The 13,547-nt window shown below is 44.2% G+C and overlaps 1 protein-coding gene across 2 annotated transcripts in view; it reads right to left on the reverse strand.

Moving 5' to 3' along the window:
- Positions 1–13,547, reverse strand: part of SLC2A2 (solute carrier family 2 member 2) — a 34,403-nt gene that overhangs the window by 9,297 nt on the left and 11,559 nt on the right. For both annotated transcript variants that reach the window (XR_012646807.1, XM_075004115.1), the window contains exons 6-10: positions 12,149–12,311; positions 10,390–10,577; positions 8,007–8,111; positions 2,873–2,974; positions 137–340 (exon numbers count right to left, since the gene is read on the reverse strand). Coding sequence is in view for 1 of the 2 variants with exons in the window: in XM_075004115.1 (XP_074860216.1) it covers positions 137–340; positions 2,873–2,974; positions 8,007–8,111; positions 10,390–10,577; positions 12,149–12,311 (762 nt within the window). In the remaining variant the exon portion in view is untranslated. The remainder of the gene's footprint in view (positions 1–136; positions 341–2,872; positions 2,975–8,006; positions 8,112–10,389; positions 10,578–12,148; positions 12,312–13,547) is intronic.

The following is a 13,547-nucleotide window of genomic DNA, read 5'->3' on the forward strand; positions in this document are numbered from 1 at the left end:
AGGTTTTCAAAGCAATTTAGACATGCATCTTCCTTTCATTTTAATGGGAGATATGTGTGTCTACTCCCTACACTGCTTTGAAAACCAATGATTTGATGATGTTAGTCATGTGCGAGATTTTAGGAATGTTTCTTACTGCAATATACTGGAAACACATTCCAATGATGAAGTTGCAGGTCCAGTTGCAGAATCCAGCTATGGCTATTGCTGCAGGGCGGGGCCCTTGACTGAAAAGTTCAGCAACAATAAACCAGGGAATTGGTCCAGGTCCAACTTCGAAGAAAATTACAAAGAGAAAAATTGCGACCATGCTCACGTAGCTCATCCAAGCAAAAGTGCTCTGTGAACAGAAGCAAGTAAAAAGTGCATTCATAAAATGAGTGACTGGGTTTCCAGTACAGTCTTTACAGTGTATTAATTCATTGAAATATTGTGCTGCTGCAGAAGCTGCTTTCTGTTCAAACAAGCTAGGCAAAAGCAACAGACATGCAGAATTAAACTTGTAACAGATTAAAGGGAGCAAGCCATTTACCAGTCTCAGTTACACAGGGGTAAATCCAAAGGAGGTGCATTAACATGAACTGAATTATTCTGGGGTCACATCATTAAGAAGAAGGGCCGATAGACTGCTTAGATCCACATCCACTCTCCCTAATGCAATTCGTAAGCATCACCTCCGGATGTGGTCCATTGAGCCAGATCCTTAGTTGGTATAGATCTGCATAGCTCCAGTGAAGCCAATGGAGCAATGCCAGTTCTCACCAGACAGATCACAATGAATCTGAGTGGGAGGGAATCAAAAGATATGTCCACACTACAACAGGGGATATGTAATTGCAGCCCATGTGTACAGACCCCTCAAACTAGATTTAATCCATGCAGCTCAGGTATGAGAACACCGAAGCCACAGCAGCATTCGGCATAAGTCAGCCACCAGAGTAGTTCCAGGTGGCTTTATGTAGCCCATGCTGAAGCCCGTGCTGCCAAAGCTTCACTATCATTGGTAAGAAAGTGATCCAGATTAGAGCTAGCTTGGGTCCATCCACGTCTGCTGCAATCAGAGCTCTGCAGCGTACACTTGCCCTAAACGGGTGAATCATCTATTGGGTCTATTTTCTATTTTCACTACACACCCCTGGCAGCAGCAGGTCGTGCACATGTAGTTACTCCCACCAATGAAAAGCAAGGGACACCCACACTGTGGGGCGTAGCTAAGCACACAGGTGCAGGCTTCCTCTGGGGTGTGCAAACTCCTTCTCTGCTCAAGGAGAGCTGCCCTCACCCTACCTCTGGCATTAGCTCCCACCCCCACATCCCACCTCTTCCCACACCACCTCTCCCTCCCAAGTTCGCCCCATCCCCTTGTGTGCCCCACCCTTGTTCCACCCCCCCACTTCCTCTTTACATCTCTTCACATTTAACTGACACCAATGTTTTAGAGCTCTTACATTCAGACTCTGTTCAGCTCAGAAGGCGAAATCCTGATCCTAATGGTATTCATGAGAATTTTGCCATTGATCACACCCGTACACTTACACACTGACCTGTAACTTCCATAGCCTTATCCGTCATCTATGTATTTGACTCAGTGGATTTACTCTAGTTTAACTGAGGGTAGAATTTGTTCCAAGGTCTTTGTGCAGGTTGAACACCTCTAATCTGGCACCTGACTGTGCTGCATGAGAGAATTTGCCAGACTACAGGAGCTCAATATTGTCTAGCAGTTTTACCAATACTTGCTGTGCTTCTTGGACTCTTAGAGGTAAATTATTGCTAAATAACAGCACAGAACACCGAGAGCCAGGGCTGGTGACTGTAAACAAACTTTATGGGACTGTGGGAATTTGTCCACACATCCATGATAAGTGGTCATCGGGCTAACTAAAATCATGCCAGATTGTGGATGTTGCCAGACAAGAAAGTTCTGGATTAGAGAAGTTCAACGTGCAGTGAGATACTTTCCTAGTCTCCATGCACAAAGTCACAAAGACACAAACTGGACTACTTATATTGTGACAAATTCTGCCCTGGAGTGGGTGCCAAATTCTATTCTTATTAGCAAGGAGAGAATCTCAAATGGTTCAGATCCTTCACCAAAATATACATTATGAATCCCCTGTAAATATAGCCTATTCCTAATTCCAAACAAACATTCCCAAGATCAGACTGAAAACTGCACAGATAGAAACTAAAGACAGGCCAGGATTACACTGTTTAGATTCACTTCTAAAAGTGGGCTTGTACAAAATCTGAAGGTGTACAGGTCTATGGTTGTGGCTGAGGCTTATAATTAGAATATAGGAATTGTCATATTGGAGCAGACCATTGAACCAGCAAGTCTGATACCTTGGGTCCACCAGACACTAGTATCTGATGATTCATAGGAAAATGCAAACCCTGGCTAAATGAACAATGCTGTCTTAGTGAACAGTTCCTTCTTAACATCTGTAGTCATCAGCTTTTGCACTGAAGCATGAGGTTTCATTATACCTGCTATAGCTATAAATGTTTTGAACTGTTTTGAAATTAGCTAATGATTGTCCAACATGGAAAGTTCTTAAATGCACTCTGAAGGTTTGGTCCATTATGGTAGAAATTCCAACATTCTCCAAGCTGTTTGAGGTTAGCAAAGCAGGCATCAGAGTTTACTTATGTTGTATAAGATCATTTCACAAGGCAAGGTGTGTGCATGAGCTGGGAGTTCATCTTGTGAGCTGATTATGCTTATGAACTTGTGCATGAGGAAGGATTCTGTTCTGATCTTACTGGAAATAAATTTGTAACACATTCAGTGGTAAATAGAGTTATTGGCAATATGTTTGTATGCAAATGGACAATAAAAACAAATCATGGAAAAAAAACAACAACTCACCAGGAGCACAAGCCCAACAGTCATGGCTACAGCACTGGCTAGCATACCAATCAAGCCAGCAATAAACAAGGACCGTCTCCCTGTTTTCTCCACAAGGAAGACCTGCAGAAAATCATGATGTATGTTAGGCAATATCAAGTCTGCTCTCTTCAGTTAGTAGCATAGATGTATTAAACCTACACGGAGCACCTTCCAGGAATTAGCCCTCATAGGCTGCATCTACACTAGCAAGTTTTTTTGGAACAGCCGGGCCTTTGTCAAAAAAACCCACAGAGCATCTGCAAAGAAAATGTGCTTTTTTGATTTGAAAGCAAAAGAATGCAGCCCTTTCTCTGGTGGCTCTCTTCCACTCCCGGATCAGGAAGAGCGCCTTTTCTCGAAAGATTCTTTCAAAAGAAAAAAAAAAACTCATGCAGACGCCCTGCATGCCCTTTTCTTTGAAAGGGCAGTCCTCAGGGTGCTGGATTTTTAGATGCCTGGCCTGTTCTTTTGAAAGAGCAGGGGCTGTGTAGATGCTGTCTGTTGAAAGAGTGGATCGATTTTTTTCGAACCACTGTTTTGGATGTGGACGCTCTCTTTTGAAAGAAGTTTTTCGGAAGAGGTTTTCTGTAAGAACTTTTGAGGGAGCACTGTAGTGTAGACATAGCCATAGAGTATAACATCATACTACTATTATTAGCAATAGTTTTCTCTTTTAACTCATGTTTTAGAGCGGGGTCAGCAACCATTCTGAGGCAGAAAGCCGAAATTTGACCTTCTGATCTTCCTATACAGTCCAAGTGCCATTGATACTTTTTAAAGTCATTAATAGTCCTACATTAATATTAAGATGCAGAGCTTTACCGTTCAAATGGTGGTTGGTAGCATTAGCTGGTCTTTTGTTAATCCATGGGCAGATACTGGCTGCATGGGAGAGGAGGAATGAGGCTGAGCTTCCACTTCACATGCCAATGAAAATTGTCTTGCATGCCACTCTTGGCACCCGTGCTGGGGGTTGCTGACTCCTGTTTTAGAGCTTTGTACTTTGGTACTGAATGTAAATCTTTAATTTACACTATGCTGCTACCTGCTAATGGGGATTAATAACCAGCTGTTACTCATAGCAACATAGCAAAGGACCAAGCAAATGTATGGATGTGCAGAACTCACACATTCCAAAAACTTGAGGTCTCTCCACTGATTTCTCACACAGGTTAGGTTTTATAGATTCTAGCCTTCCAATTCGAAAAAAAGTCAAGATCCTTCTTACTCTAGAGATTATCCTCCCCAACTAAAGTGATTCATTGCTGAATTGCTTGTGTTTACAGACAGAGGTTTTGTCCAGATTGGAGAAGATTGCAATTACTGGTGCAAATGCATGGGGGTCATCAGTTTAAATTGTGACTCACATGAATGCAGCTTGTCTTGCCCACTGAAATAAATGGAGGAAGCTTGCACCGCCTTTGGGGGTATTTTAGTAGTTTGACCTTGTCTATGCTGACGATTTTAATCCATCTGTATATACTGCACCAATGTGAGTTTCAAACTAGGCATGCTTACCAATTAACCGACTCTTGCCAGTTAACTCTGGTGGCAGCCAGCCACATTGGCCAGAGCAGCCGTAGCTGCAGCCGGGCTGGCAGAACCAGTAGCAGGACCACATAACCTCAGTTGCAGTAGGGCCAGTTGGTGTGACCCAGGTTAAAACAATTAACTCATTAAGCACCCATCATTTAACCAGTTAACCATTTTAACATCTCCATTTCAAACTAGGGTAATATGCACCAGAGACATAATAGCTTTTGCTAAGGCACCAGGTCCATTCTAGGGTTTGCACAAGTGCAGCTGCAACAGGGTATGCCTACACTCAAAACGCTAGAGTGGCACAGCTCATGATGTATATTAGGTGTTATCAATCCTGCATCATGTAGTGACTATCTATGCTGACAGTAGGGATGCTTCTGTCAGAATTGGTAGCCAATCTTCTTGACCTTCTGTAAGCTAGTACTGTTTACACTAGGGGTTAGGTCAACATAGCCACATCCCTCAGGAATGTGGACTTCACTCCCCTGGGACACATACATATACCAAGGTATACCAGGCCTCAGGCTACCAACTGATTCCTGCAGGTCATCCTGCTCCACCCAGGCTCTCTTCCCAGGGGACAGGAACACTCCTTACCTCCTTGTGATGAAGTGGTATGTGTATGTATGACAGGGTGTTTTCGGGATACAGAATAGCTCATATAAGGTATGGAGTCTCTACTGTCTGTAACCTAATCCCTGCTGTTTGTAACCTAGGCAACCAGGTAGCACCTTTACTCACCAGGAAAACAGAACAAAGGAGAGAGGTGGAGCCTGGCTGCTTTTGAATTTGAAGCTTGGCAGTTAGAGGGGGTTAAACCACAGGCTGGAGCGGAGCAAAGGAGGCAGAATTGAACTAACTGTCTCTGGCTGCTGTACTGACAGCTCTGTACCATGCTGTGTCCCTGTCAACTCTTAAACCTTCTGTTCCACCTGCTCAGTGAGAGTCATTCCTGACTGCAGATGGGGACCAGAACTTGGGGACCCCTGAGCCCCATTACATCTGGTGGCAGTGGTAGGATATGCCACATACAATGGATTGAGGATCCAGCAGTAAGTGACTGGGGCCCAGGAGAAAGAAGGGGAGCCAGTGAGGCCCAGGTGTGCTGAAGGGCAGTAAGGAGTGGTTCCCAGAGGTGGAGGGGCCTGTGGCTGAACCCAAAACAGTGTGGTTGTGGTCCTCAAGAGGGGTTGTCAGACCCAATGAGGGTTTTTCCCAGACTCTGTTGGAATTGTCCCAGAAGGCAGAGGGGCCTACATCATAACCTAAGGGAGGTGTGACTCACAAGGAAGCTGGCATACTGAAGGGGTCCTTCCACAAACAGCAGAGAGATAGCATATAAATGTCTTAAAACAGATATTGTCTGGTTATGCAGGGAGAGAGGGCTCCCTAGTGCCAGCTCATTGCCACACTGGAAGAGAAGTATTGCTCCTTGGAGTCAGAGCCAGTCCCCACAGGGACCTGGAAGACAGACACTGGAGACCTCCAGACCCCAACCCAGCTGAGGCTCAGGAAGGGGCTGGGGCAGTTGGATAAACCCCAGGGCTGCTGGAATTCACAGGGTCAGTAGCAGCTCCTCCCCACTAAGCACCTCCTCTGTGGAGCTAAAGCACCTAGAAATTGAATTGAGGCTAAAGGGGCTTGGGGACCCCCCAAGCCCTGTTATACTCCTACACAGCCCTACGTAGCAGTTACTCTGAGATGTGATCAGCTGTATTCCTAGAGGTTAAATGGGGCTTTTGTCTGAAGCTGTTCATTACACTGTCTCACTGGCTTGCAGAGTTCAAGTGCCGATTGCTATCTCCACTCCATAGCTGTGTCTACACGTGCACGCTATTTCGAAGTAGTGGCACTAACTTCGAAATAGCGCCCGTCGCGGCTACACGCGTCGGGTGCTATTTCGAAGTTAACTTCGACATTAGGCGACGAGACGTCAAAGTCGCTAACCTCATGAGGGGATCGGAATAGCGCCCTACTTCGACGTTCAACGTCGAAGTAGGGACCGTGTAGACGATCTGCGTCCCGCAACGTCGAAATTGCCGGGTCCTCCATGGCGGCCATCAGCTGGGGGGTTGAGAGATGCTCTCTCTCCAGCCCCTGCGGGGCTCTATGGTCACCGTGGGCAGCAGCCCTTAGCCCAGGGCTTCTGGCTGCTGCTGCGGCAGCTGGGGATCCATGCTGCAGGCACAGGGTCTGCAACCAGTTGTCAGCGCTGTGTATCTTGTGTTGTTTAGTGCAACTGTGTCTGGGAGGGGCCCTTTAAGGGAGCGGCTTGCTGTTGAGTCCACCCTGTGACCCTGTTTGCAGCTGTGCCTGGCACCCTTATTTCGATGTGTGCTACTTTGGCGTGTAGACGTTCCCTCGCAGCGCCTATTTCGATGTGGTGCCGCGCAACGTCGAAGTTGAACATCGACATTGCCAGCCCTGGAGGACGTGCAGACTTTATTCATTGAAATAGCCTATTTCGATGTTGCTACATCAAAATAAGCTATTTCGATGTAGGCTTCACGTGTAGACGTAGCCCTTTTGTCCAGTGCAAAGCGTTCAGAAAAACAGTGTATCTGTAGCTGATCGACAAATTGTAGATAATATTTAAACACTCAGGGTCAAAGAATTGACGAGTCCATGTCACCATACAGCCAGGTAAACAGGCCCATAACTGATATGCAGTGGCTATAGAAGAACATACAAAGTGTCACAGGAACTCCTTTAACTCCTTCGCTCCCATTTCACAATAAACTACACAAATCACTTTCTTATAGCAGGTGCTGGTCTTTATTCGTGAAAATGATTTTGTCCAGGAAGCCTGTAGTGTCTTATGCATTTGGTGACAGCAGTTTACATACACCAGTAGCGGTAGATTGCTGGCTCAAAACTACACCTGGTTGGTAGGGGTGAAAGTCATGACCTTCAGAAGGTTATTTGGAGGCCTACAGAAAATGATTTGGGTTTTCTCTATCCAGTTCCTGTTGTTTAAGTGTTCCCATGAAAAGAACCTCAGTTAGTTACTGCAGAAACTGGAATGTTGTTGGCATTCTAGGCAGAAAGACTATTGATCAAATGGGCCACGAAGACTACAAAACATCATGTAGCTGTCACCAGGATGGGTGCTATATAAATATAATAGAGAACATCAGGGTTGAGACAGAGTTTGTGACACACGGGCAGTTCATTAATGAAAAGCATTCACCAGTGTTACCCACACTCTAACTATTCTAGACAAAACTATGAGCAAGAGGTCTTCAATCTCCAGGAGCTTGATAACTGCCACAAGGTTTATTGCAGTAAACACAAACTAGCCGCGGTTCATGCTTTGTACAGAAGCAGGCAGAGTTTTCGTTCTCAGTACATTTGACAATGCAGTGCTGTACTTTGAGACTTGGCCTTGCAATCATTACTTATGCAAGGGAGCATTTTTCCTGTGAATAAGTTTGCAGGGTCAACTCTGTGACTTTCTTGGCTCTACAACTCCCTTGAACACCATAATAAAATCTTAATCTTATAATCAAATTATCGTGTGTATTCTTTTTATGAGGCTGTCAAACTATTTATTGAGGAAATATATACTTACAGAGATAATGGTGAAGACAGTGTTCACAACACCAACACCAATGGTTGCATAAACTGGTTGATCAACTCCTGCTCTTACAAAAATGTTTGTAGAGTAGTAAAAGATCTATGAAAACAAATTAGAATAAAAGGTTATATTACACTGCAATATAATTTTCTGTCTTTGGGGGAAGATTTGCATTTGCTTGGCTGAGATTTGAAGTAATTCAGTTATGATTTGCTTTTCAGCTGTTTTTTTAACAGTTTGTTACAATAATTAAGGTTAGAAATTTCAAAGGATCCCAAGGGAGTTAGAAATCCTACTGAATCTCCCACCTTAAACCACAGAGTACATACATTAAAGAAAAACCCAAACCTATTTTTCTTCCATATAATTATGCATTTTATCTTGAAAGCCAATTTGTCAGAAGGGCAAGCTTCTTTTTAATGCTAGGCAAACCTCTTACTAGGGATGATTTTAAAATTCATGTTAATACACTTTCCTTCATTCAAATCATTTAAATGTTTTCCTTTCTCTCCAAAGAGAAGGTAACTCCTGTCTCACTAAAATTAAGAACTAGATATGGGTCTGTGGGGGAAAAATGGGCAGGTCATCTACTCCATCTCCCTTGCCAGGAAGATAAGAAGGATAGTGAAGTTATTAGAGCACTAGCCTGGTCTATGAGAGACCCAAGTTCTCTTTCTTCTCTGCTACAGATTTCCTATGCGACCCTGGGCAAATTACTTAGAGTATGTCTACAATGCAGCTTGAAACCTCCCAGCCCAAGTAGAGATTATGGTCAGAAGGGACCACTAGATCATCTGGTCTGATTTTGTGTGTTGCACAGGCCGCCAGCACCAACCAACATCTGCATACTAGATCCAACAACTGAAATGAGACTAAAGCATTGCAGCTCACAGGAAACTAGACCATTCCATGTCACAGGGCAGGGAAGAGGAGGAACCAATGTGCTCCAGTGCCTGAGGCACCAGCAATGGCAGGGAAATGATTCGGTGAGATTTAGTGCGACCCACACAGCTCTGGAGTGTGGTGTTTTGTCCGATCTAGTGGCACCAATATCATTTAGCCCATGTCTACATGGGCAGCTTCTGTTGACAAAAGTGGCTTGTGTCAACAAAACTCGCTGAGCATCTACATGGTTAAAACGCTCTGTTGAGAGTTTGTTGATAAAACTCAGCTGTTCAGTCAGCAGCGTTATCCCTGGTCCCGATCAGGGTATAATGCCTCCGAGGACAGTGTTGTGATGACAGGAGTGCCCTTGTAGACACTTCTGTCAACAGAGAGGACAGTTCCCCAGGAAGCCCTGTCTGCAGAGCTTCTGGTCAGCCACTCTGCCGAGAGAGGGCTGGGCAGTCTGGCTGCTCTCTCTCAACAGAGCGGCTTGCTCTTTCCGTCTGCTTTTGTATGTAGATGCGATCTGTCAACAGAGGCTCCCCTTGTAGATGTGGCCTTAGATATTAATGAGTCTGTTCTACAGCATTAGTTAAGAAGCTTTTAGCGCCTGCAGTAGAGGCTCATGCATTTAGCTCCAGAGGTTTCAGCTTCTGTCCTGCCTGCCAGCCACCAGGGCCTGTTGATGTTACAGTAGCACGCGGTGTGGATATTTCGACTTTGGTACAGAGTTGGTCTAGAAACTTGAGCTCAGGTGTGCGTGCGTGTGAGTTATTTGCCCTCTGAGCTGTAATGCCCATGCTCTTATTTTTTGCACACGCTCCCAGCTGCAGTATAGCCATACTCTTCCCTTTCTGTGCCTCGGGTCCCCTTCTGTAAAATGGAGATAACAGTACTCCCTGGAGCATGATGTGAGGATAAGGGATAAATACAACAAAGACTGAGGGGTTCACACACCACTGCGATGGGGACCATGCTGGTATTTAACATACATTATGTGATCTGATTTTCAGCAGAACAGTCTCATATCATATATACATACAGGCCTGCCAAAGGGGCAGGGGCAAAGGGGCAGTTGCCCCCAGACTGGGCATTTCAAAGTGGCCTGGAGCACCGGTCACCACTGATGCTATTTTAGCAACAGCAGCAGCTTGCACTCTGGCCCCTTTGAAGTGCTGTAGCAGCGCTGCTCTGGCTGCAATCAGCTGCAAGGGAATGAGGGTCATGGGGGGTCAGTGCCGTGGTCTGGTGGGTGCTGAGAGCTGACTGCGCTTGGCCCCATCCTTTCTGCTCTTGGAAACGCCCCCTTGTGGGGTGCTGAGCTGGGCCCTCCTCTCATCTTGCGCTGGGGTCTGTCCCCACATGCCACCCCCTTGATTTCAATGATGATTTCTTTTGCAAATTACTGAAGTACCACTATGGCCTTAGACTATGCATACAATACCAATCAGTATCAATTCTTTTAGAATGCAAACGTTGCTTGGATACTCACTGCATTGATTCCTGAAAACTGCTGAGATATTTGAACCATCAGTGCCACAATGACTGGCTGCCTGTAACTCGAAGAGCAGCAAAGTTGCCTGATAGAGACTTTCTTTTCACTGGCAGCTTCTTGTTTTTCCTTCTCCATCTCAGCGAGTTCTTTTGTGGGGTCACAGTCTCCTCTGAGCCTTTTTAAGCCTCACGGAAAAAAAGACATGCTTTCATTTCAAAGGGAATATTAAAGGGCTGATGGCTTGTCTCCACTACACCAGGGAGCAGTGCTGCAGTGATCAATCCACCAGACATTGATTTATTGTGTCTGGTTAGATGTGATAAATCCATCACCAACCACTCTGCCATTGACTCCTTTACTCCACAAAGATGAGAAACAGTAGCTAGAATTGATGGGAGCGCAGACCCTTCTCACTTTACCATGTGGAAGATGCTGTGGTATGTCAAATTCATCTATTTGCAGAGCTGAAGTTGTGTGGGGAAGGTTGAGAGGGGAAGGGGCGGGGATTTAGTGTAGACAATGCCTTAGGTCAGGTCTACACTAGACCAAAAGATTGATCTAAGATACATAATTCCAGCTACGAAAACTGTGTAGCTGGAATCAAAGTATCCAAAATCGATTTTTCTGGCCATCCACACAGAGGGAGGTTGACGAGGGAAACTTTGAAGGTCCAATTTAGCATGTTCTGAAGGTTCGATTTAGCACATCCCCACTATATGCATTAAATTCAACCCTGGAAGGTCGAGCCTGAAGGAGTTGATCTTCAGTAAGTGTAGACACACCTTTAGAGTGCATTATCAAGAAAACCATTCTAATCATTATCATGGTTTAAGGACGTGACAGAGGAGAATTAACAATACCATGTACTACTCTCTCTTTCCAGCTGTTTTCTTATGTGGACTGCTCTTGTTTCCTGTAGAAACAGCTGGAAATAGGGAGGAAGAGCTACCCACACTGCATAAAAGCAATTCCTATACGCTCTGCAATTGCAGCTGGCATAGGAAAATGAGAGCTGTCATGAGATACAGTTCCACTAAAGGTGGTTTATGATGTATCAGTGACATGTTTTTCTGTTGGAAAATGCTGATTCATCAAAAACGTGTATAGTCAGAACTAGACAATTACAACAAAATTTCATTAAAAATGACTGAAATGAAGCAATTCAATAGTATTTTGATTCTTTGTTTCAGAACTACTTTTTGTTCAGAAATGTATTTCTATTGCAAGTTGTAAGCACAGGTTTTCCTTGAAATATTGAAATATGGAGAGATGTTCTATTCTACAGTCCATGGGAGGCAGCAGCAAGATGGCCATTGATGTCAACGTGTTTGGAATCAAGTCCAGAACAAAAAATTTAAACAAGTCAAAATATTTCACAGTTGGTCTGAAAGGACTTTTTTTTTTATTTGTTTTTGTGGTAAACTTTTGAAATTTGTTGTTTTCCTGAAAGTTCATTGAAACCTCCCCAAACATGAAATTCTCATTCCCACACAGCTCTAGATGCCATTAAGATGTGTTCCACTCTATGCAAATTTTGGCAAATCCAGATTAGTACACAAATAAGATATGATGGGGTATGCATTATTCAGTGAATAGACACACATATTGGTGTGTATGGATCTCAGTCTAACAGGCCTCAGACATGGACTGGAACCAAGACCCATTGCTAAGCACATGAGTTACTATCCGGGCACTGCTCCAAGCAACCACAGTGTTTTATGTATTATTAAAAAATTAAACAGAACTGATGTCTTACTTTTCTTAGCTTCCTCCACCTTTCCGAGCTTAATGTAAAGATACCGAGGGCTTTCTGGACACACTAAGAGCAGGAAAAACTGAAGAAGAGCAGCAGCACCAGATAAACCAAGAAGCAGAGGCCACATGTCATCATTGCCCAGCAGAAAGTCTAGTCCAAGGACCTGAAATTATGGATCTGTGTTAAATGAATCAGATGAAATTAGGTTGTGGAACTAGAAAGTCCAGACTAACATTGCACTTTCATATAGCATCTCAGAAAGAAGTTGGAAGCAAACAGGAGCTCTCTATCCCAACCCCTTGGTTCCATAGATTATGGAACGTGTTCATGACAGCCAAAGTAAGAGATGCCACAAAGCCTTAGACAAGACATGTTAAGACCTTGTTTACATAATAGTCCATGTTGTGGTGCTCTTGGTAATGCCACTGTAACTTTGGAATAACTCCATAGACATTGTCTCAGGGGGATAGCCATGTTACTCTGTAGGTTCACAAACAACAAGCAGTCCTGTGGCACCTTAGAAACCAACAAATTTATTAGGTCATGGGCTTTCATGGGTAAAACCACTTCTGCAGAGAGCAAAAATATCAGAGTGAGTGACTGAGAAACAGGAGACTGAAAGTCATATCAATCGTATCTGTGAAAAGGTTCCTGCTCCCACATTCAATAGACCCCAGACATACAGGATCTTGATTTATGGATTACTTGCATTAACATGAGTAGAAACTGTGAATGTTAAGAGCTAGAAGCCAGGTGGCATCCAGGGCAGCTCCAGGCTCCCCTCCACTTGCGGGAGCTGGGAAACTGACCAGGAGAGCCTGGAACCACTCACTGGAAACAAGAAACTGACCAGTACTGCTGTGCTGATCAGTTTCCCATCTCTGCAAGTGGAGGGGTGGTGGGAGCCAGGCTGCTGCCTGGTTGCCAGCTCCTCCCAACTTACATGAAATTTGAGTTAGGCACGGTTGCTCAGGAACGCAACCTATGTGTAACTCGGGAGTCTACTGTATAGACTTAAGTGGAATTATTTGATATTTACAGCAAACTAGCCAACAGTACAATTTGGTCTTCTATGTTTAATGATAGATGGGTTTCTGGCACAGTTAGGAGTACTTGTACTGTAATATTATTTTTTGTATGTAGCTTAGATGGGACAGCATGATTATAGAAACTTGTGACTGCCTAGCTACAATATCATTGATGAAACTGCATAATTCTGCAGCTACATCATGAACAGAACACTTGCTGAATCAGTGCATGTGGGCAAAATTAACCTGTAATATAAATAACTCAAGAAAAATAGATGTGCAGATGAAATGTTTTTCTCCTCAGACTTTGTTCTCCTGGATCTTTGTATCTGCCAATATTGTACTTTTTTGTAAATGACATGTTCTTAGGT

The sequence above is a fragment of the Carettochelys insculpta genome, chromosome 10 (genome assembly GCF_033958435.1).
Source record: "Carettochelys insculpta isolate YL-2023 chromosome 10, ASM3395843v1, whole genome shotgun sequence".
Lineage (NCBI taxonomy): Eukaryota > Metazoa > Chordata > Testudines > Carettochelyidae > Carettochelys > Carettochelys insculpta.